The sequence below is a fragment of the Vidua chalybeata genome, chromosome 2, assembly GCF_026979565.1.
Source record: "Vidua chalybeata isolate OUT-0048 chromosome 2, bVidCha1 merged haplotype, whole genome shotgun sequence".
Classification (NCBI taxonomy): domain Eukaryota; kingdom Metazoa; phylum Chordata; class Aves; order Passeriformes; family Viduidae; genus Vidua; species Vidua chalybeata.
The window spans coordinates 15,915,364-15,940,616 of record NC_071531.1 but is presented as its reverse complement, the minus strand read 5'-3'; the positions used below and the strand labels follow the sequence as shown (position 1 = coordinate 15,940,616).

Sequence of the window (25,253 nt, the reverse complement as noted above, 5' to 3'; positions counted from 1 at the left end):
ACAGAGTAAAACAAAAAAGTGAAGTCTCAGGCAGGGGGAGTGTAACAATATTCTAGTTCTTATGTCTTTTCAGCAAAGTTACAAAATTTTCTTTACAAAAGAAAAACAACATCCACTGAGAAGACTTGTGAACTTTTAAAGTCTGTGAATACTTATTCTAAGCCACGAGTGGAGTTCAGCATGTCCCTTTCCCTGAGCCATGAGACAGGAGCCAAGTTTGCTTCATTACTGAAAATTCCACTCCTATTCAGCTCAATTCAGGTCTGTTAGAGAGAAGCATGCCATGTGAGGAAAAAAACCCAAATCAACAGGAGCATCACTCCATTCTCTAGCAATCATAGATATTCTCCTCCCTTTGCATCAGGCACGAGAAAGAAGTTGGAAGCACGATGTACAAATCTGTATGAAACAAATGCTGCTTTGGCAAGAGAGTTAAGAGCTGGAAAAATATAGCTAACAGGTTCACAGAAGTGTAAGCCCCACACTACCATCTTGAAAATAACTCTACTGAAGTTATAAAACATATGCTAGTGAGGCAGCATATTCTTTGGAATAAGAACTGGTATGTTCTGCAAAACAAGTTCCTGAAACAAGCTTTTTACTACCCTTTTTATATGAAAACTTTCAAGAATTTATTAGGCAAATGCCCAATTAAAACCAAAGGAAGAGCATTTTCCTTAAAAACCCAGTGACCTTCTCAAGCATGCTTTGAACTTGCTTCATGAGGTCTCAGGTTCTCTTTCTGAATCCTGTTTGAAGTGTAGTACAGTGAAGAACTGTTATGTGTATTTTGACCTTCTAACAGCATAACCATGAAAGGGAATTAAAGGCTCTCAGAGAGCCAGCTCCCTACTGAGTGAATTCGGTAAGGCAAGACCACAGACTCACAGAATGGAACCACAGAATCGTTTTGGCTGGAAGAAGCCACGATGACCATTGTTAACCCAGTACCACTGTGTTCACCACCGAGCCACACCTACGTGTCTTTTAAATATTCCCAGGGATGCTGACTCAACCCTGGGCAGCCTGTTCCAATGCTTGACAAGCCTTTAGTGAAGAAACTTTTCCTAATACACAATTTGAACTCCTCCATGTGCAACTTGAGGCCATTTCCTCTTCCTCTATCGCTTAGGAGAAGCGTTAGTTGGGAGAAGATATGAATTCCCACCTCCCGATAACCACCTTTCACATAACTGTAGAACACATGAAGTTGAAAGGGAGTGAGCACTTCCACCAGCTCCCTCAGTACTCCTGGGCAGATTTTATATGGTCCTAGAGACTTGTGCACATCTTAAGTAGTGACCATTTTCCCTTGGATTGTGGGGGGCTTCAATCTGCTTCCATCCCTATCTTCCAGTTCAGGATGCTAGGTACATGGAAACAACTGATCTGAGTACAAAAGACAGAGGAAGAGGAGGCATAAAGTACTTCAAACAGCCTTCCTCAAACTTCATCACTTTGTTTCCCCCCACATCCAATAAAGGCTTGAGATTCTCCTTAGCCCTCCCCTGACTGCTGAGAAAAATGAGACAAAAATTTTCATGTCTTTTATGGCAGTAGCCAGATTAAGTTCTGTTTGGGCTTTAACCTTTCTAATTTTTGCCCCAAATAATCTAACAGCATCCTTGTAGTCCTTCTGATTTTCCTGCCCCTTCTTCCAAAGTCCTTTTTTTTTCCTGAGTTCCAGTCAAATCTTTCTGTTCAGCCAGGACAGTCTTCTTCCATGGAAGCTTGTCTTTCAGCATGTGAGGACAGCCTGCTCCTGTATCTTTATGTCTAGCCTTCCTGGACTCCTTATCTGCAAGGTGATGTAACATCTTTTACTAAATTTGATAGTCATGGAATAAAGAAGCTTTTATTGATACAAGTCCTTCTCTTTCATACAAATAACTTTCAAAAGAACCGCTGCAAAATGTTCTAGTTTGTCAGACCTGAATCGCAAAAGCGAAGAGGAAGCTACTGAGGTTTTTGAAGAAAACACACAAGAAAATAAAAGGTTTATATTTCTCAGAAGTACTTAGAGCAACTCGCCAAGATTAAAAACAAAAGGTTATCATTCCACAGAATTCCAGAGAGACTTTAAGAGATGAAGTCAGTGATGCACACTATAAAATTAAAAAGTACCCAACCAAGGGAAAATTAGAACTGTAGAGAATGAAACCACATCTCAGTTCAAGTCTGAAAGGCAGAGGTGATACCGTAAATTATTACAGCAAAGCTGAATGAAGGAGCATAAGGTTTAACTGACTGAACCTGTACATTCAGATTTAAGAAGTCTTGAAAGGTAGGATGAAACAATGGAGGCAACACTCCCCAACAGAGAGTTTCAACTGGAGTATTAAAGCATGTACCAGCCAACTCCATGTAACATAATAAGAAAAAACATTTTTTAAGTTTTTATGGTAAATTAGCAGGAATCCAAATAAAGGTTGTTTTTCTGGGTTTTTTAATAATTGGCTTAAATTATCTTTGTCAAGATTTCTGTGGAAAAAAAATGTTAAAAATTGACTGTATTGCAAAAGAACTTAATTGTATTCATTCCAGTTATATCCCAGGTTTCTCTCTGATGTAATATATCCCGAAGCAAATACTAGGTTTGGGAAACTCTGATTTTTTCATCCAAGATATCAGCATTTTAATTTATCTTACTGTAAATTCTAAACTCAAATACACAAGGTGGAAAAGCTAGCATGTATTTCCCATCATTTTTTGTGTAAGGCTTTCTGCTCAGTAGCTATAGTATCCAATCCACTTTTCAATCCATCCATCCTTCTCTACAATCAAAATGCAGCAAAATTGGCATCTAGGAAATGGAGCATTGCAATCCATGGAGTGACAGTTTGCCTACCTCTGCATTTTGAGCAGCTGTGAATAACAGAGGTATGGAAGGAGATGGGACGTTGGACGTTCCACTGCAGAATGCCTGACCTCTGGGTAGATTAATGAAAGGCCAGTAAGAGGTCTTAAGTTTCAAATATAGGGATGACAGCAGACTGTTTAGGCACTGAAGCCTTAGCAGGAACTGGATGTTTTGTTTTCTTGAGGCTCTTCTGGGAATTAGAAGCCAGTTGTTCTGTCTCATACATAACAAAATGATGTAATTGGACACAGTAGTAGGAACACTCTGTTTTCAGGGAAAGGGAGTCGGAATTATTCCCCACTCCCTCCTTCTTTATCTTTCGTAACTTTAAGAAGAAACTGTTAGTGAGCAAGAAAGGCAACAAACCCTGCAAAGCATATCCCTGAGCAGATCAGAAGGAAAACGAGCTGTTTGAAAGACTTTCCCACAATTACTCCATTTTGTCTTCAAATGATATTTCAAAATAACTATTTTAAGACAACTGTGTCTCAATGGAACCAGAACTTTTTAGGGGCAGATCTTTCTTGTTAACCAACCCATGACTGACCGCTACAAAATTGCCTCCAGATTTTCAGCAGAGGACATTGTCCTAATGGGAAACACACAATGCTAGAGAACACTTTGCCTGTTAAAACACACAGAATACAAATTCAAACCTCTGAAACTATGGAAAAACACTTACTTTAATTACTTTTCATTCAAGTAACTGCATTTTACAATGAACTAGTGATCTTAAAAAGTATTTTAAAGTATTTTAAATTACCCTGACTCCATCTGTAGAAGATCCACTAGCAAACAAGGAATAAAAAGCAGTATGTGCATTCATGTTTACTTGAGTAAGCTTTCTTACAAGATACTGCAGATCTACTTAAACATTTGTTTTGCTCCAAATGAAATAACTTAGTTTGAGCGTTATTAAGTGCTCCACACTTATTATGTTAGTACCAGAAATATAACTTAAATATATAATGTATCTCTGGAATTAAACCAGAACTTCTTTTATGAAGACACAGAAGTCAATAATCAATGCAGAACTGTGCATAATAACAGCTACAGGAAATATAAAGATGTGAATATGTTATATATACAACAAATAATAAGATGTATTATTTTAAATAAGCTACCATTTGGAACATTTTAATTTTACATCCTTTTCTGCTTTAACTGCAGTCTTATGGCTTTTTAATATGCACAGAAGAGATATCCTGCCCCCACTCATGGTAACAGATACAAAATCATTTCAAGGTCACAAACAAAAAAAAAGAAAAAAAGGAGGAAAAAATTACTAATCCCCATTATTCTTCAAAAAAGCCCTTGGAAATGATGTGCAAGTATCTTGCTGCAAGAGAAAGTATGTATCAGATGGGATAAGTCAGTATCATCAACTTACTATGTCTTAACCAGTTAAGTAGCAAATACTCAACCATTTTGCTGTGTCTCTCTCACTGACATTTAAACCTGGATGCTTTACTTCACATCTGAGGCAGACTAAGACTAGACATGTGCTCAGTTACTGCAGCTGAGCTGCAGCACAGGAAAAAGTGTTATTTTATCTGTGAACTACACCAACCTAAGAGAGAGCTGTCACAGGGGGGCCACACCACTCCCCTGGCCATGGCTGCCTTCCACTCAAGCCTACCCTGTGCTCATCCGAGTCCACAGAGAGTCACTCCAGAGAAGTAAAACAACTCTTCACCAGAATTTTTTTCTGTGCTTTTGCTCCCTGCTTCAGCTCACTACCCAGCCAGGGAAAGCGAGCAGGGGATGGACTATGAACTCACTACAGGGACAAGGAGGCAAGGAAAGCAGGAGCAGCACAACTTCCACTGGCAGCTAGCCATAAACTCAGCTGAATTGTATCATCAAGCTGCACCCTTACTAACTTAATGAACCCAGCCTAGAGTTAAGAGTTGCTTCCAATTTATCTCCTAACCCATTTCAAGGCAATTGGTTTTCTGCTCAGTCGCCCTATGTGGAGCAGGAAGCTTCATCTGTCACCTGTGTGCCTGAGCCCCTTCACAGAAAATGCTGCACGTTTAGGAGAAGCACTGCTGGAACTTGCAGTAGGTCTTCCTTAAGTGCAAAATCTGTGCCAGTGATCAATAATTAACATACTTCCACCCTGACCTGTCAAAGGCTAGAGACAAACCAGATACATATGCTGTACTCGGTCCTTTTTGACTGGAAATACTGAAACCATAAATAATCCTCATATATAATTCTGACATAATGCAATTACCTTCAGATGGATGAGCATCGTTTCTGGGAAGCTTAGGGGAAAGAGGAGCAGTGTACGGTGGAGAGTCCTGAGGGTATCGTTTAGCACTCCTGTTTTCAGGTATTTCTTCTTTGGCTGTGAAGAGGAAAAGTCACTACCTGTTATTCTAACATAAAGCTGCTCATGGGCTAAGTCCAGAGACAGAAGCAAAGACGGACATCAGCCATTCACCAGGTTAGAGTTCCATTTCTTGTGTCACACAGACTCAGTCATTTCAATACAAAATTTCAAAGCTGAATAACCTTGACCCTGTCTACCTTCCTAAATAGTTAAAACTAAGAACTTTCATACAATAGATAGAATTATAAACATAATTTCTGCATTGGAAAGAGGAAAAAAGTTTTCTGCACCAGCACCCAGAACACAGACTCAGCTATCAGAGCTCTGAGGAAGCTTCATTGCCAATGTGAAATTGTGAAATTTTCACAATGTCTTGTGAAATTGTCTTGACAACAAAGCTATCTCAGCTGGCTTCTCCTGGGACTTGTAATACCAAGTCCTACAAACAACCTGTTGGGAGATCTTGGGAAAGTAATTGCATCTCCCCTTCACTGTACATTCCTGGTACAGCAAAGGTATTGGACTCACACAAAATTTCACAAGCAGCCAATTTCACAAGTTTTTCTACTAGATGAGTGGACTGTACATAGTAGAATGTAAGAATTTTTGAGCCACCCCTAAGTGAGGTAAAAAGAGAAAGAAAAGACTTTGTACTTGTGTTGAACTCCCTTTCAGGGGTAGTGCCCTCTCATAGACAGCAAGCCTCTTTTGGTAAATTTAGGTTGTGAGCCGAACATAAATTTAACAAATGAAATGTGAAGTTTTGATCTTGTCTTTTTAGCAGTATCACAGTGGTAAAGCACATATGTTTTCTGGCTAGCCTACAAGAAGTTTGCTGAACAAAATTATTTCTGCACATGTGGTATGACCTATCCATTACTGTCAAAGCACTTCCACACTGGAACCAATTCACTAAGAACTGAAGTGTATTAACTTCAAGTAATTCATGTCACAGAAAGAGTAAAAAGTTGCCTTTCATAAAGTGCCCACATTTCTCAGAAATATCAGCACTTGAAAATAACAAGTGATTAACAGTACCTGGCTTATTCCTATCGTACTCCATAGGACTATGTGCACATCCCATGTAAGGACTGAAAGGCTGGCTACTGAAGAGATTATCACACTGCAGGCTGTGGCAGAGCTTCTCCAAGAAGCGTAGGACAAACGATGCACTATTTACAGAAGGAAGATTGATGGCATGCTTTTCCCCATCAAAGGAAGCTGTGAATAAGAAGATTATGTCAAACACCCCCAAGCATCATGAAGTATAGTAAAACACCATCATTAACTTCAAGGAGAAGACATCCAGGCTTGATTTAAACCATGTAAGACATGAGAGGAGTAAACAGTAAGCAGTAAAATTCTGATAGTTTAAAAAATTTATATCCAAAGGACTGATTTCACCTTCCATGGGATCCATGTCAGTTTAAATTTGCTCTATGGGAACTTGTTTTAATAAAATAATTTTGGATTCACACCAGTATAACAAAACTTACAACTACTCCCTCACCACTGAAACTTTATGTGGAATTTCCATTGCTTTTAAAGCAGCAAGCTCTCCACCACCTATTTGCAGGAGATAGCACAATAAAGACCCTTTACAATACTTGCTAAAAAAATACCCCAAAATCCTCAAAAAAAAAAAAAAAATCAACAAAAAAGCCCAAACAGTTATTAAAAAAAAAAACCACCCTAAAGAAATTAAACTAACAATTTTAGTATTTTTTTCTCAGTTTCTAACTGAATGGAGAATACTTGTGGTAAGGTGCTGGCATCCATTACCATTGAAATTCTGACTCAGAAATTATTTTGCCATTTGCTATTTTATCCCTAGAGAAATCTATCCTGCTGTCGACACTACAGTGGTCAAGCACCCATTTATTTCAACAGGAGTTAGGTGGCAGAGATACCACAGCAGCCACAAATGGATCTGTTGTCTTTTAAACTGAGTTATTACAAAGAGCCTGGACATGTGCCTATGTCTTTTCACTGCCCTCAAACAGTATGGCAGCTGAGGATATTTTTCTCTTTTGTGAAAATTAGTAAGGTTTGGAAAAGACTCAGTGCTACAGATACATGGATAAATAATTACCATTACATCAGCTGAAATTTTTAGTCACTTGTGATTAGGAAGACTTTAGAACAAAGCAGGAACAAACTTGCAACTTAAGCTTAGGGCTGAAAAGAAGTGGCATAAACACCAGGTTTATCCATCAATTTGTCTTTTTGGTTTTCAGCCTGTCATGCAGCTTTCGGTTGTTAACATAAGTTTCCAAATGATAAGCAGAGCTTTAAAGGATCACATTTTGTTGGTAGCAGATGCTCAAAAAAAAAAAAAAAAAAAAGCCAGAAATGACAAGAAAGCCTTTACTCACAGATCTGAATTCAGGAATATTTCCATATTGTGTTACAAAAGAGACAGATAATATACACAAAACCAAAGAAAATGCCTAAGTCTAGCATATTTTAGGCTTCTTTTGGAAATCTGAAGTGTCAATTACTTACACTGTTGATGTAAGGAAGCTTCTGATTAGAGTTAATGTGAGTTAACCAGCCAACATCAACAATGTGCTGCCTCTCCCACCTGCTTTCATGACAGACTGACCAGTTCAGATGCTTGAAGTTTACGAGTCAGTACTACAAGACTGAAGTGTTTCCATGGCCTATTATGTTTTTTCCAGGCTCCAATGTCCAAATGAAATGCTAATGATTAACAATCCCACATATAGCTCTGACACAAGGTCCTCTACATCCAGTTTGGGGAAGGAGTCTCCAAAGGCAAATTTTTGCTTGGAACTCAACCAGTTCTGAAGAGCAAATGGGCTGTGAGACCTACCATAGACTGACCTCCTGACAAATTTACTGCAAGGTAGTAGTCAGCTACAGAAGAAATTTAAAATGCTCTATAATAGCCTTATGGATCTTCCTATACAGCCTTTGGGGAAATGACTTATTCTATACCCCTTAATTTCTCATTTTGAAAAAATACATTGAAAAGAACAATGTTACCCAGAAGCTGTCAAGAGGATAAAGCAAGAAACAGCTGAGGTGTTGGGACTGCCCCAGCAAAACATTCCATGAGAAAAATCCACAAATAAAGGTTCAGTGCAAACACAGCTCCCCCAGACTCTTAACACATGAGGGCAATCATACAACAAACACCAACCAAGGGTGTGGGATCCAGATCCATAGGCTCAACTGTCTGCTCTGCTTGGGAAAAACATAAGCATCTTACTTCCCAGATAAATTCTAAGGGAAAAAATAAAAAGGAGTACCTCTGAGGTGCAATAACCTCAATTTTAATGATACATAAATAGGGACTGGAGCTTGCATGTGCAACCTCAGCCCTCAGGATGAAAAGTCATACTCATTCTTCACCTTCCATTCTTTAAGTATGTTTTACATACCAGGTTCAAGCTGGGAAAAAGACTGAGAACAAAACAATCAGAGAAATTTCTTTTCTGATAGTAATGAAACTCATGCTAGAATCTGATTTTAATTCGCTGCTTGATAAAATTTATCTGAGCCTCAATCTGTTTCATCCCACCAAACACCATAGTCTCTGTGCTACAAAGAAAAAGAAGGGGCTGACACTACCACCATTAGTGGGCTTGCTAATCAAGCCTTTAATTTCCTTTCTGTTTTATTTGCCTGAATTGAAAGCTTATGCATTAAGCAAAAATAAAATAGTTTGTGCTTTTGTTCAAGAAAGAAAAGACTGAAAAATCCTAAATTTAATGTTATTCAAAACAATTAGTTTCTTTGGTAGCTGAAGCAGAACCTACTAATTATTCCATGTAATCTAGCAAGATTATTTTATCCATGTCCTCATCAGCACACTGTTTCCTTCTGTGGCAGGTATAATACTTTGTTTAAAAGCATCAGTTCACAAAAGACTTAGATTTCTTTGCTTATTCTCTGCCACGACTTTTGTTTTTCTTGACAGTCTAAAATAAAAACCCCTATCAAAACGTGAATAACAAGCCACCCTCCAAAACCACCCTTAAAAACAAAAGGGCTACAACTGTATTTCCTGTATTTTATTCTACTGTTGCTTCCCTCTTCTTCCTTACTATTCATGTGCACAGCTAAATGTAATGTGCTACATTAATCTAAGTCATATTTTATGCTTCACAAAACTTATCACACACAAATTTTTGATAAAATGACAGGGAATGTTTGCTCAGCCACTTCTCAGCTACCTGTTTGACAAGCCAAGGAGAAGCAAGAGCTCAAGAACACTAGAAACCCACTGGGGCCTTGTGGCTTACTATCAGCCAGACCAGGACTCTTACTTCCAGAGCAGTCCACATCGCCAGGTTCCTCAAATCCAGAATACAGACCGTGGGGTGAAGCCAGGTGCACAACATTAAATCCTTTTTGTACAGAATTTTTGAATGCAAACCAGCCACAATGTAAGGAAACTGAAATTTCTCTCTCCTGTTTGAAATTATTATTTTCAACTAGTCAGTCATAGCCCAGAGATGCCACTGGCCTGTGATTTAGCTCTTGATGATAAACAATCACAAGCAGAATACTGGCAAAGAATATCTCAGGGCGTTTTGCTCTAGAAAACTGACTTGTCTGAAATAGGTATAGCAAGGTATTAATAATATAACAAACATCCATATATATTGAAAAAATAAAGCAGTACCAGTTTCAAAACCACATATATATGATGCCATTAAACCTCTACTACACAGCAGAGAAGCAGCATCCATTTTGTGCACAAACTCAGGGGGATGCCTAAGCAAGGCTCACTGTAGTTCTGCCATACACAGGCTGGGGTGCTGCTCTTTAAATACAGTTAAGACAGCAACATCTTTATGGGTATTTAACTGAACCTCTATTCCACTGATCATCTTTCACATCTGGTGTTAATGTAAAGAGATTAAAGTAATGCCAGGTCTTTTACCACCACTGATGGAATTATGAATTGATGTGCTGTTATACATAGAATATTTCCTAGCCTAGAAGGGAAAAATGTCAAGCAACAGCTATTCAGATTGAGACATAGAGATAATTTATCTACAGACCTGCCATCAATATGTAATAGAAATAAACCTATTCCATAATAGGTGACTTAGGTGGATGAAGAGTGACTTAAGATACTGCTGCAGTTCTGGGGAATGGAGCAAGGAAAGCAGAAGCAACTTTAACATGTGGAATCACTTGCCTGGAAGCTAAACAGATTAGTTTGAGACTTGTCACCCACTTGGTTAATACTTTAAGAACACAAACGCTGTGCATGGATAAGATTATGCGAATGACTTGAATTAATAAAGCTGATTATTTAACTTGTAGTGAGTTTACTTGACTAATGTTTGGCTACAGCTGCTAAATGAGGTACACAAGCTCTACTTAGTGTAAGAAACTAACTGTATTGTGCATTTGTAATTTAAACACTGCTATTGCTTAAAAATAATGCTTAAAAATATTTTAATTTAAATGTAAAGAATTGTTCAAATCATGCTGAAATCTGAGTAAGATAAATCCCACACCATCAAGGTTCACACCTGTGCTTACAAAAGCTACAAAAGTGATATAAATTGATTGCAGCTACTTCAGTTCTTCTGCCCTACCTCAGGTTCAACGAGTAAAGAAACAAAAAAAACCGGAGCATCTTCACATACCAGTTATCAGCTCCCCTCCATGATGGCCACATTTCAGAAATCCAAAGACTCTTTTGGCTTGATAGGCACAATCCACACAAGCCTGTACAGCCTGCTGAAGTACCACATTTACAGGACCTGGTCCAAAATGGTCTGGAAGCTGCTGAACCTTCTTCTTATCCAGGTGAGGCCCAGAATTTCCATGTTTGTTCACATAAACACACACTGAAAAAGTACAAGCCATATTTACTGTCAAGGAACCAAGACATGTTTCCAAGTTAGAACTGCAAATTGTCATTTTAGTTTTAATCCTGCAGAAAAGTTATACTGGTCAACTCAAGAAGTTGAGCATGCACCCATACTTTCAGAATATGCAGAAAGTGCTCTTCTACCAAGGAAAGGCACCTTTCTTCTCCTGACTGAATCCTAAACTCACTTTTTTTCCTGCTTTCTGAAGCCCTCTTCTACCTCACTAATGTAACAAAGCTGACATGATCTGTGCTTGTGTTTTGACTAATCTCTGCTCATGCACTCACTAGTTCAGTAAAGTACAAATTACTGGCAGGTACTCCAAACTACCAAGTCACAATTCTACAAAGCAGGCATCACCAAGTTACTGCTGAATTTTTTTCCTATTTGAGAAGCTGCAACATAGAGAACCCTATGTTATATACCTGCCACTGATGCTCATTCTGAAGCACCCATATGGCACTAACATATACATCACACAGAGTGGCTACCAAAGGCCTGTAGCTTCAGAAGACCTGAACCACTCACAGGATTTCCACACTGCAATGTGGCTTGTCTGCTCAATAAACACTTCTTTACAAACACTGTAAGGTGGTTTAAAGTGTAGCACAAAACAATCATATAGGACTTTTGTAAATGTTTTTTTAAAAGACAATGTGAAACTGTCTTCCAAAACAACTGCCAAGGCAGAAGAACATGGGAAATATGTAAATGATTTTTTTTCCTTGTTCATTCTGGCCACATGACCATGAATGCACCCAAGACACTATTACAGTTTAATGAAAAAATGTGCCTCTGTGGTGATTGAGCAATCTAAACATTTTATTACACAAAGGACTGACATATTTTCTGAACTGTAGTTTGATTTTAGATAAAAACCCTGAGCATTTAAAAATAAAGTATGTATTTTAATGAGGTCACATCTTTGTGCATATCTGTTTACTCTCTGATTTCTGCAAATTGAAGGAAACCTATTTGTACAAATAATCAAAGCTACAAATCAACAATAATAGGATAGTATCTTCTGTCTGGGCTCAGCAACAACTGCCTTGCAAAAGGTTGATTTTCCTAGGAAAAAGGTACTTGTTTTCCCCTCATCCATGACTGAAACTGGGTGTGAGAAGAGCCTGACAACTTCTATTGTAAAAACAGATTTTGAATGTAAAAAAGCACCCCAAGCAAAATTATCATAATTTATGGAGTTTTTAGAAAGTTCTGAGATTTCAGCTGACAATATATGAATTCTTTCACTAGAGGGTTACCAGTTCCTCAATGGATTAGTTCGTTTACTAGCTTATTTCTTTTCTGCCAATCCTTTTCAAGACACATTTCATTATATTTAGAGGCAAAAAAATAAGCAAATATGAGAAAAGAGGAATGTATTTCCTCTGATTGCCATTACTGGGTTTTAAGAGAGTTGTTTCTTTTCATGTAAGGCTATATAGAGATAAAATCTCCATTTTGTAACATGACAGTACAGCTTGCATGGGATCAGAATATCATATGAGCTTTTAGCTACATCTATTCCCATTTCATATATTAAGGAGTAGGACAGACATGAAAGAACTGTACAGTTTCCTTCTTCACACAGGAACAAACTGCCAAGTCCAGCAGATCCATCAGAAGTCCCTGTACCCCAGCACTTATTGCTATAATGTGGACATCAAAATACCAGTTCTAAAAAGTAACTCTGGCTCCTACAAATGTCTTTCAAAAATAAGGCACCTAGATAATGATTTACTGTAATAAGTTGGCAGCACATTCTTCATGAAAACGAAACTGCTTGACATGGAAGCCATTTCACACACTTCTTTGTTTTTTACCTGTGGATATAACTGCTGCAGTTGCACCAGACAAACTGATTCCATCTTTAAGTATCTGTGCAGTGCCATTTTCCCCCTCAGGAGATGACTGAGGGGAAAGAGATGTAGGAGTCAGTTGTTCTGGAAAGATTTTTTTCTGTTAAGAGAGAAAAAAAAAAAACAGAGTCAAAATGTTTAAGGAGTCTGCACAACCTTCCTGCTATCAGTTACCATCTTAATGAATGTGTGTGGTTCCTTATTAGAAAAGTACTGCACACAGCAGAGAAGGAAAAGTTCAGGAAAGAAAGACCAGAAACTGTCAGTTTGCAGTTACAGCTACTTTAGTAATGCGATGGAAGACAAATGACTTAGACAAGAACCCACCTTTGCCTAAAAAGTGGGAAAAGAAAGAGCTTTATATACTACTTCATGACTCATCTAAAAATCTCAGGAAGAGGTCCTTCAGGGTATTTTCCTGTCCATGCCCTTCCAGCTGGGTTTATCACAGTTCAAGTAAGTTAGTTGGGCTGTGTACTTACTGCCATAAAAAACCTAAGTCACATCTAGGTGTCAACATTACAGTGCACTTGTAGTTTTCCTCAGCTTGTTTCAAAGGGGTTGAAATTCTCAAGTAATCACTTCCAGGAATTTTCAGGTGCTTCATGCAAGGTATCAAACAAGCCTGTAGTTACAATCCAGTCATGCTGGTTGCCAAAACCTTTTCCAAAGCAAACTTATTTGCAGCTTATCATATGACAGATAACTGGAGTTCAAAGCACAGCAACTTAAGAGATTGGTCCATGTGCATTACCTTCTCCACGTGAGGAAAAGAGAATTTTGTTTTAATTTGGTTTGGACTGGGGTTTAGAAAAGAGATGTGCACATGGAAGATACTTCACAGACTCACAGAATGTCCTGAGTTGGAAGGGACCCAAAAGGATCATTGAGTCCAACTCCTGGCCCTGCACAGGACACCCTAAGAATCACACCATGTGCCTGAGAGCATCCAAACACTTCTCAAGCTCTGTCAGACTTGGTGCTGCGACCACTTCCCTGGGGAGCCTGTTCCAGTGCCCAATCACCATCCACTCTCCACACCAATGCACACATGTGGTGAGACTAGCTGGCTGCTTCCTACCTTCTCCCTCAGAAGGGAATATAGCACATTATGCTTGCTCAGCTGAGGCTCTCATTTTGCAGCTCCCCCCATGACGGGCACCGGCTGCGAGCCCAGAGCTGTGCTGTTTCGTGAGACAGGCCACAAGCCCAGCAGGGCTGGGCACAGTGGCTTCGTCTGGCTGGCCCCTGCCAGCTGGGAGGGCATGGCAGCTCTGTCTGCCTGCAGAGAGTAGGGCTCACAGCTTGTACCACCAGGACAACTTCACCAGCTTCACCCTCATGCTTAAAAACTCTTTTTGTGGGGTTGAATTTAGGGCTCAGACCAAGGGGTTTCCTCAAAAAATTCTTTGCACTGTAATGTAAAGTGTACTTTTAAAATATAATGAAAAAGATGTACAGAGGTTCCTTCTTTATTATGGAAGAGTAAAAACATACAGTGCAAGCTGTGAGAAACAAATGAAAAACAAAATCCAACATGCATCTCATACTTACAGAGCTTAGAAAAAAAGAGAAAAATGATGCAACAGTTCAACATTTCTAGCTGTATAATAAAAGTTAGTATCTGCAAAATGATAAATACTGCAGCATAACAAACCTAAAGGGGCAAAGAAATTCAAACAACTCTGCAGAGAGAGAGGCAGATACCAATGTCCCTAAATACACCAAATAGCCAGCTTACACTTGAAGCACAACCATTTAGTGCAACATCTGGAGAGGGTTTGTTTTGCATCAGTCTAGGGGGGTGGATGGAAAAAAACCAGCACTTTCAAGCCTCTAGGCACATACCACTTGCATATTTGCATACATACTGTGAGGTGTACAGGCTGTATGGCTACACTTGTCAGACACACCCCTGTCTGTAGAACTGCCACAAAGCCCCATTTCCTCTCTTTACCCTTATGCTAACAGGTGTAATAGTCCAAAGAAAAGTTTGCACATATGTATAACATCTTGGCAATTTAACCACTTACCAAAGCAATAACAGCCTTCTGTGAATTCTCAAAAGGAGCTAATTTTTCAAGTTTTTAATGCTGAAGTTAACAAAGTATAAATCCCAAATTAGATGTATCAAACCTAGACTTTGCAAAACCTCTCTGTTGCCTGGTCCCACAGAGGAAACCAGGAATGTATAGAGGTACCTCAGATTTGCTGCCTCAGGACAGGGTATGTCAGCACTAACACCCATTCCCCAAACAGCACCTCCAAGCACTTCACACAAACCAGGTGTCAAATGCTCCAAGCAGATACTTTCAGACACCCAGGGCCCAGAAGCCTCTTCTAACAGCAAGGTGCCTCCAACTACTGTTTCAAAACATAGATAAAGCCTCTCGATTTCTTCTTAATGAGAGCAAAAATTCTTACATGAAAGTGCACATCCTGCCACACCTGAATAAGGCCTTTAGATATGACAGTCCTGTGTTCAATGGAGTCCTTTAAAGCCCCGTCCAGACTTACAGAGAACACCCCACCCACCAGCTAAGCCTGGATAGGAACACCTTTCTCCTCTTAAATCTCTGTTGCTGTGCATTTTTATACACCAAGTAAGAGAGAAACAAAACTGGAGATCAATTCCATCAATAGCCTACCAGTTTGGATGTCTGACTGCAAGGGGCAGGCAGCAGAGAAGAGTGCGCAGCTTTCAATTTATGGTCCCCAAAATAATTTATCTTGTGAACATCATTTCAGTGCAGTGCTGCTTCCAGTTTCATACTAGAGTTTCCAGCTATGCTCTAGTAATGTTACTTCACTAGCACTTCACACTGATCAGCACCATCACCAGAAGGGAGAATCCCCACCTTGCCATTACTCCACCTCTTCCCACGCATTATTAGGAATAGATCCCACAGCCTACACTGATACAGGCTGGAGGAGAAAAACCCTGAAACTTCTACTGGTTGATTCTTGTTTGCAGGGAAGGGGAATGAACACCAAAAAAAAAAAAAAAAAAAACAAAACCCAAAAAACACCAGGAAAAAGCACTGCCCTCCACCTCCTCACTAGTGCTAATGCAAAACAGGAAGGAGCACAAGGACAGACTCAAATTGCCTGAGGAAAGACATTGCAGGATTGCTACTCTTCTTGAACAGCCTGCTGTGCATGAGCAAGCCTCAGAAAATAGACTGTACTTCCACAGCAATTCAAATTGCCCTAAGCCTGCCCTGCTGTGATCCTATTCTTCCTTGCAGCAGCTGTAGCATTTGTGTTTTGGGTGGAGCAGACAAAGAAGGAAGTAGGAGGGATGGATGCTGTGCTAGCTGTTTACCAGCTGAGCTCCCTGCACTGGCTCACTTGGAGAATGCTCATCTGCCAGCACTGGCGTCAGTGGCAGTGGGAAGTGGGGTGAGGGGACAGTGTGTACCTGAGCAAACAGTTCCAGTGTGTACTTGAACAAACACCTCCACCAGAGCTGAAGATGCAGGCAGCTGCCAACACTCCAGGTCTGACTCAGCTGGGCAAGGAGAAAGGTCTGAAATGCCTTTCAGACCAGGGCAGAATTAGGCCCACATCTAGAGAAAAGGAAGCTTCCTGCTTCATGCTAGTAGAAGCTCCAGGATTAGGGAGTATCCACGAGATTCATTTGGCAAATCCAGCTGTATGCTTAAGAAACCTAAATTATGCAATTAAGTCCTCACTGTTTTAAATTCTTTGTTTCTAAACCTGAAAAAACCCCAAGAAACACAAGCTATATATATGGTTCAGTAACAAACTAACTCAAACAAAAAAGTTTAAATGCTTCCCTGTCCCTCTACTTCAGAATAGCATTTTTCAACACCATTTACTCACCCATAAATAAAATAGTAATCTTGTTTGGGAATAAAATAATCCACAGGATCTTATACTAAAATATTCCAGAAGAGCTATTCTAATTTTTTTCTTGTAATCAGTTGCTGAAAACAGTAAAGCCCTGAAGGCTGAAGAGAAGATAGAAAATTAAGTCATAATAATTAAAAATCTCACTGCAAAATTTTGCAATAAAAAGTAAAGTAGTAGATAAGGACTAACCTTTTTTCCAGGTTTTAAACTTTTTTTCCTTGTTTTAAGATTTTCAGTATGAGAGGTGCTTTTTGTCAGGGGAATATTTTTAGGAGACCTGCCCTTCTTGGGAACTGCAGACTGTCCAGGGGGTTTGCCCCGACCTGGTTTCCTGACCCGCTGCGCTGGTACTGGAGCAGATTTCTGTGGAGACTGCATTGAACGCCGGGTCACTTTGGAAGGGGAAGATTGGATTTTTGCACTGCTCTTTGTAATGGAAACTGAGGAAAAACAAAAACAAAAGGGAAGGGGGGGAAAACCTCAAAATGAACAATGGAAAGCAACTTTTCTAACAAAGGCGTACAAAGGCGTAAAAAAATAAAAGTGTACTGCACAATTTACATTGTAAAATGAATATACTTTTTACTTTGAACTTAAGTAGCTGGCGTGAAATTATAGAACTTCATTGGTGCCAAAGAGAGAACTCTTTGTACCCATTCTTTTAGAGGGACTTTCCTAAGAGAAAAACACTCAAATAAAAATTGGGGAAAAAACTCAAGAATTAATCCACTCACCTTATAAATGCTTCCCATAATTTAATTACAAAATTTATAAAGTGCCATTCATCAAGAAGGCCTTCAAAAATACTTCACAAAATTATACAGCTTATAATACATCCCTTTTCCGCTAAGAGCAGTTTCCACAACTACAAGACATGCAAACTACTTCTAGGGAGGTACAAAACAACTTTGAGCAGAAAGAAAATCATCCCAGTGACAAGGAGAAACTGATGACAGGCAAAATGTCCTCAATGAGTATTTGTCTGAGATGCTGGATTAGAAAGTTAGGCTCACATAACCATACCCAGATTTTTCTACCTGGTGCCATTTCAAAGAAGGGATTCCAAAAATCAAACACGAAGTATCATTTTTCTTCATTCTTAACACTGAAGTGATTTTCTCCCGTGAGATGGGTTAATCTCCCATTCCAATTCAATATGAGATCCCAACAGATATCCATCCACTTGGATATGTTCCAATATGCATATGCTGTGATAGCATTATAATCTGGTGTGAGGCTCTAAGATGTAACCAGATTTCATTAAATTAAAACTTCCTAATGAACAGGTCTTTTCCACCTAACTTGCTCTTCTCTGAAATAATGACGGGGTTTTTTTTAACAATTCCCTTCCCAGTGGACAGATTAGAACACCAAAAGGATGCCAAACAGAACATGAGGACACACCCTTAATGAAAACATGTACTGCAACATGCTACAGCAGTGCCTGTGGCCAACAAAAAGCAAATATTAAGTCCCTGTGGCAGACAAATCCTCCATTCTGTTGGCCCAACCATTGGCAGGCAGACAGATGCATAAATTGCAGGACAGGTAAGAAGAAGATGAAATAGGGAAACTTTTTGACATCAAACCACCTTTGTTGAGAGGTATGAGAAAGAAACACATGACATATTTGAAATAATTTGAAACCTTTACACTGAAATTAGTCAGCTTTCTAGTGTCACACTGCCCCTATCACAGCCTTTTGCATCTTGCTGATTGTGAAATTAACGTGATTTATCCCAACCTTAAATACCATAAACTTGACATAACTTAGAGAAGTATTGCAAGTTTGAGTTAAAGCAGGCTTTGACTGTGTTGGTCATCAGTGCCTGATTCAAAAGCACTAATTCGTACTGGAAATGGAGCATAGGGGGCTGTTAATTCTGGATTTTTGTGAATTTGGAATCTTCTTCCCTGAAAATATTAGTATGTTGAAGCTTTCTGGTAAGCAAGTAAAACAAAAAATAAACCACAAAGATACTTTTGAAATGAGAGATTGATTAAGAAAATAAAATATTTAAAGATTGAGTAACAATTTTAATGTCTAACTGTATGAATCATATTCAACTTAACAGTCCAGCACCTTGCTTTACAACTGTTCCTTTAACCCTGTATCTTTATTCAGGAGTTAGCTGTTATTAAGTATTTCCAGTATAAAATATTTTCAAATTCACTAAGATTAAATACACAGTGCACACAGATTTCCTTATAAATACAAGTACTACTGACACACATTTCTAAAGCAGTAGGAGCATTTACATACATTGCTATTTGCCTGATTCAGTTACTAATCTAATATTCCTTAATGGCAGAAGAAATCTCTTCATTATGCTGGTTGCAATCCTAATACATCAAATGCAGAGCTGATATCCTGAGGTATCTGAGAAGGACCACCTTCTGGATGCACAAAGTGATCATTTTCCTTTTATTTATGTATGCCAAAACATATGTTCATATGCAATGATAAAATAAGATGAACAGAATTTTAACCAAAAGCTGGCACAGCATTACTCTTATGTTCCTGAATTGCTGAACAACAACTCACATTAAGCTGTATATCTGGAAAGCAAAACAGTATCAACTGTATGATGTACAATACAATACTACATATTACATTATACCTACAACAATATAAAATGCAGCTATTTTTATCTATTGTGCCACACAATTATGCATAGAACAAAACAATCATGACCTTGTAAAGAAATGTTGCTTAACAAATTCTTTGTGCTTCTGTCTATGCTGAAATTTAGCAAATGCATTTCTATTCTCACACAGTAAAGACATAGCTGTTGTTAAATACACACTACTTTCAAGTCAACATGTTCTAGGAGCACAGGTACGAGTTTTGGACACTGGACAATCCCTATTCCCTTCCAGAAGGACATTCACCAGACAAAGAGTAACAATGCAAACAGCTCCAGCCACTTCCTGCTGCTCTCTTGAACCACACACATCAAGCACTACCTTATCTCAGCATCTTCCTACCTGTATATGCCAGAGGATCAAATATGAGCAGCATTAACCATTAAGGGGGCGGGGGGAATCAGGGAAACACTTGGTATTTTTCCTTCTGCCTAGGGCTGAAGCTGCTTTTTTTAAAAGGCAGGACTACAAAAAAGCCCATGCTGCCTGGGCAGCATCCCAGAGATAGCAGCAAATGAGGAAGCTGCTATTTGCATTTGTTGATTTAAGAGAGGATGGGGGGAGCACAAGGGAGTGGAAGACTGCTGAAGTAATTCCCATATTGTCTGCAGGCTGTATTGACAGTGATCATCAGTCACCTGCTCATACTTCCCTCACCCCAGCCTTCAGAGGGAGACCAAAGGTTACACTGGGTCACAGGATCTGGGGGGAAATGAAAAGACATGCAAAATCAGGCTGCCAACCCGCTGCATCTGTAGACAGAGTTATCCCCACTAGGCCACGTGTTCCAAAAACTAAGACATTTTAATAGTCTCATGAGAACTTGTTAAAATATAACGATGAAGAGAATAGAAAGGAAAAATGCCAAGCTCTGCTTGCAATTACTGCAGTATTTAGCTGGGATATTTACAACCAAAAAAGCACATTTGCCTTTTGAGGATGCTGCTTTGCATCACAAAGGCCCTCTCATTTGCACAAACAAAATCAAGCATTTGTGTCATGTTGCTCATCTACAGAAATATCCGCCACTCCAGTTTCAGGAATGGGATGCATTGCATGGCTTTCCTTCCTAAATATCTTGTTTAGAGCCAAAACCTGTACAGGCACCCTCAATAACTGAAGAACAGAGGTCACACTACACAGATACACTTTACCATAGAAATGTTAGCAACTAAGCAGCACTTGCAAAGTTCACAGAGCTCTAGTTATACTGCCACATTTGTGTGGGTTATAGGTACATAGCCCTTCATGTAACTCACAGCTTTCATACTTTCAAATACTTCTATTTCAAAACATTCTTCCTGTATTTTGTAACTCACAACCTGGAGATGCACAGCCACAACTCAGTCCCGCCCTGAAACAAGCAGATGCACTGCAATCAACTGAGCTCATTTGCATTCAAAGGACCCAAAAGGTTACACCTCACATGAAGGCCAAATTCTGCTTGCAGAAGCAGAAAAAATTCCCAGACATAGGTAGAACTGCAAAATTGACCCCAGAATGTTATGCCCAAGAGCTCTTGCCAGGATAGGTAACATATTTAAGACAACTGTGAAATCTGAATCTACTGAAACCTCCAGTACTTGGGAAGGGGATGGAACAGATGACAGCTCAAAAGCCTGAATTCTCATGCATTTCTAATTAGTAAAATTCCCTCAAAAAATCAGCAGTGACAGTTTCACTCCATGTTTTTATGGAAAGCAGGGCAAAAAAAAAGGTTCAGATTTGTAATATTTAAACATTATAAATCTCCCATTCAGCTAGTGCCACAGAACAGCAATTACAAGACAAGACTTAAAACAACTGATGGGAAATTACACAAAGCAAGGTAGGGGCTCACTGCCATGCATTCTGTGAACACAGAATTGCTACCTGAGGTGAACGTGCCAATTAGGCCAGTAAAAAAAGTACTTCACTTTTAAAATCAGGTTTTCCTTCAAGAGATAAATTATTCTATTTGTACTGTAGTATTGTTCCTCTGTCCCTCCAAAATATAAAGCCAATGTTCTTCTGAGAATATAAAGGCTTTGTCCTTCTGTCATGTACAGACAAAAAACATTGAGGCAAAGAGGTTTAGCAACTTACCCTTAATCCATGTGAGCATTCCACAGGAGAAGTAATGGAAACATAGCTGCTGAGTTCTAGCCTGGAGTCTTAACTACAAAACTAACCTTCTTTAATACAGTCAGTTATTATCATTATAGTTTTGACAACTGGCAAAGAAGGTGGAAAAGATTAGCAATTTTTCAAAACAGCTTACTGCCAAGGATTATAAAAATTTATGTCCTTATGTCTCAATTGAACAACAGAGCCATACAAAAGCCTAACTATCTGTAATACATTCCACCTCTTCCTATCTGTGTTTGGATGACTTCTGGTTATGAGGTAGCTGTGAGATACTAATTGATATGTTGCTATAATACAAAATCAGGTATAAGTCATTATTCTGCTATATAAAAAGCAACATCACACTTGGAAACTTCAATATCCACGTTGGCAAGACATGGACACTACAGCTTGAAATTTTCTTATTTCTAGATTTTAGCTTCTGTTACCAATATAATAAAAGAAATAAAAAGTCTCTGTCTTCTGTGAAAATTTTTAGCCTACCTTACTCAGGACTGAAAGGCAAAATGGAGGCTGCCAAGCAAGGTAAGACAAAAATGGATTAAAGGGAAAAAAAAAAGCATTCCTCTCCCAGTGACCTCCCCAGGCAGCACTGTAGCACCTTCAGTCCCTCAGTCCTTCACCCCAGTCTGCCACATTTCTAAGATGTAGGCAAGCCAGCCCCTACAGACGTGACCACTGAAAATGCCATTTAAGATCCATCAAAACCCGCTACTAACCAAATTAACACTCATCATTTCCAAAAAAAACCCCAACTTTTATGAGCTAACATGGGGCAGGGAATATGTGGGACTTGGAGGGTTACAGGCAAAACAAAAGAAAGACTTCTGGAAGATCTTTTCAGTTAGTCCCCAGAAACCAAGAACTGTGAAAAGCCAGCTTCTAGTCTCATCCTTCAACAAGCATTGCCATTGCAACTACATTAGCAAAAAACCCAAACCAGACAAATCCCAACAAAAACACCCCTGTATTTTGTTGATAATCTGGAAGGAAGACAAGCAAGAGAGCAAGCAAATAACTTGAACTATCAAAACAAACAACATCAACTTGATTTACATGAAGTGAACTTAGATGTGCTCATGATTAATCTGTCAATAAGCCTGGCAAGACACAGCTCTACACACTGGGTACAAATTTAACAACCTGACTTTTCACCCAATCATTACTGATTCTGCTCTGGTTTTGCCATTATTTTTCCCCAGATAGCATAAACAGGATGAATGGTGGGCCCAAAATGACATAATACAATGTAACAAGCTTCCAGGGGAAAAAAAAAGACACACAGAGCATGGATAGTACAATGCAACAATTTGTTTTGTCTCAGCATCTGAATGACAGCACTGATATTCTGGACATAGCTTATAGCTATTAACACAGATTTGGAGAATATCTACTCAATCACATCCACTAGCAGGACACCACAACCATCTGCTGTGGCTTGGCACACCTAGGTTACTGCTTAGTCCCCACAGGAGTAGGGTCTTTTACTGCTTAGTCCCCACAGGAGTAGGAGTAGGGTCTTTTATGACTCAAGCTGCAGGTGGGAGGTCTGTACAGTAGTACAACTTTCTGTTTAGAGTATACTGAAATACCCACAGTGTCCATAAGACCCAAACAAGAGCAAATAAAAAAAAAAAGTCCATGTAGCAGTCAAAAATACATGCGTTGGAGTACTTCCAATTTACAAGAAAATTACAATTACCTTATAAATAAACATGGTAAGATGACAAGGAATCCAGACTTACAATAAGGTCACATCTTTGGGAAAGGCAAAACCTTTATTTTTTCTTAAGTGATTACTGCCCTGTAGCAGCACTATCCAAGCCTTGCTGCAAGATGTCAAGAAACATTAATACCAAATAAAAAAAGCTTAACATTTGAGAGAATGTGGCAAATCAGGTTTTAGCCTGAAGCACTGAGGAGTTTTTAATGTACAATTCTGAAGACAGCATAAATCTGCTTACTGTGTGTGCCTGATTTAACGACTGTGATCTGCTCATGAAGAGAAGCTGGCTGCACTGACAGAAAAATAAAACCTCCAGCAGTATGAAATTGTACCACTTCACTTTTTTTTTTCTTTAATGAAACTTAATTACCAGGCTTATCTGATTTTTTGGCTACTCTAAACATCACAGAGTCTTCACAGATCTTACTACAGCTTTGTATAAAGTTTCAACACTTTTGTTTCATCTGCAAACAGGGCAAACACTTAAGTTTGTACTGATGTTGCACACTTGTGCACAACTCAGCTGAAAACATAACAGAGCTTATTTTTACATAATTTCATCAACAGAGAAGACCATCTCTAGTATCTAGCTTGGTAAAATCTGCACAAAGTAAACATTGAGAAAATTACTGAAAGTTATATAAAACTAAGAAATCATAAAATAGACAAATAAGGTACTTTTAAATCTCTGCTTGAGCCTGTACTGCTCTTTTGCTGCTAACAGTTTTAGAAGGAGACCTTTAACATCAACACCCTGATTAGCATAATGAAAGAAGATTGCTCTCTCTGCCAATAAATGCACTAAATTAGGAGAAAAGCAATGATGGGACACAGGATGAGGAAGAGGGGGAGACAGAGGAGAGGGAAAGAAAGAATATGACTAATGGTAAAAATTACAGTGTATCACGTTTTTGGTTGGTTTTTTAACATTATTTTATCATCTTCCTTTGGCCTCCCAAATTTTTAGAGCACAGAGAGCAGTTCCAACATTTTGAGTTCTTTGCATCACCTTTATCCTTCAAAAATCCAGCTTCGTAAGGCTGGGGGGATCGTGGATATATAGAAACTGATCCCCTTCTTTCCAGATGCTGTTCACATCTATAGATAGATACTACTTAATACTGAAATCAATCTTTGCTTTACTTATTGTTTCCAACATGGCTTGTCCCCAGTCATTCTTTTGTTTTCTCTCTTTTATGAAAAAGATTTTACTTCTATTATGAATAAAAAGGTGGGTTGCCTAAGCTATTACATGTAATAGCTAAACAGTAAAATGAATTTATACAGAAAAAGCAAATAGAAATTGTTCTGGCAATCTCCAGTCACCTGCTGCTTACTTCAATCATAAGCCTCAAAATACAACAAGCTACAAAAGCAATACATGAATATCAAGAATATTCTTGGGTATAGTAACAGATTTCTATTATTCAACCGAGTAAAATAAAAATTACAATCTATTGTGGTTAAATAGAAAAGTCCAATACATTTGGCCTAGAAAAAGAGTGAATAAAAAACATGCAGAAGATATAAAACTTTAAAAGCCTTCTTAAAGTATATCAAATGCAGAAGTTACAGGGACCCAAGAGATGACCAAATTTCAGAACGAGCAAATGCAGAAGGTAACACTAAAACAACAATACTGAATTTATTTTGCAGTCATACTCACTCGAAGGAGTCAAACAATATAAGTCCAAAAATCCCAAATACCATTTAATGAATAATCATGGAAGGAACAGAAAACATAACAAAAGGCACCACTATGTCACTAAGTTTCCATATGTGAACTTCTGGATCCAGTGGCTCAAAAATGCTGTAAGTGAGAAGGAAACAGTACAGAACAAGGGTGACCAGAGGAATAAAACTGATCCCTGAACAACAAAACCAAAATCTTCCTGTAAAAGTACTGAAAGTACAAGAACCTGTTTCAGTACAAGAAACCAAAGACAACAAATGAAATTAC

The 25,253-nt window shown here is 38.8% G+C and overlaps 1 protein-coding gene across 5 annotated transcripts in view; it reads right to left on the bottom strand.

The window, feature by feature from the left end:
* SCML2 (Scm polycomb group protein like 2) overlaps nucleotides 1-25,253 on the bottom strand; it is a 70,854-nt gene that overhangs the window by 5,645 nt on the left and 39,956 nt on the right. For 4 of the 5 annotated variants that reach the window (XM_053935367.1, XM_053935369.1, XM_053935368.1 and 1 more), the window contains 5 exons: nucleotides 16,984-17,234; nucleotides 12,883-13,018; nucleotides 10,832-11,035; nucleotides 6,237-6,419; nucleotides 5,100-5,213 (listed from right to left, as the gene is read on the bottom strand). In XM_053935367.1, the coding sequence (XP_053791342.1) occupies nucleotides 5,100-5,213; nucleotides 6,237-6,419; nucleotides 10,832-11,035; nucleotides 12,883-13,018; nucleotides 16,984-17,234 (888 nt within the window). Of the gene's footprint in view, nucleotides 1-1,602; nucleotides 1,799-5,099; nucleotides 5,214-6,236; nucleotides 6,420-10,831; nucleotides 11,036-12,882; nucleotides 13,019-16,983; nucleotides 17,235-25,253 lie in introns of those variants that run through there. The other variant, XM_053935370.1, reaches the window with a different exon arrangement.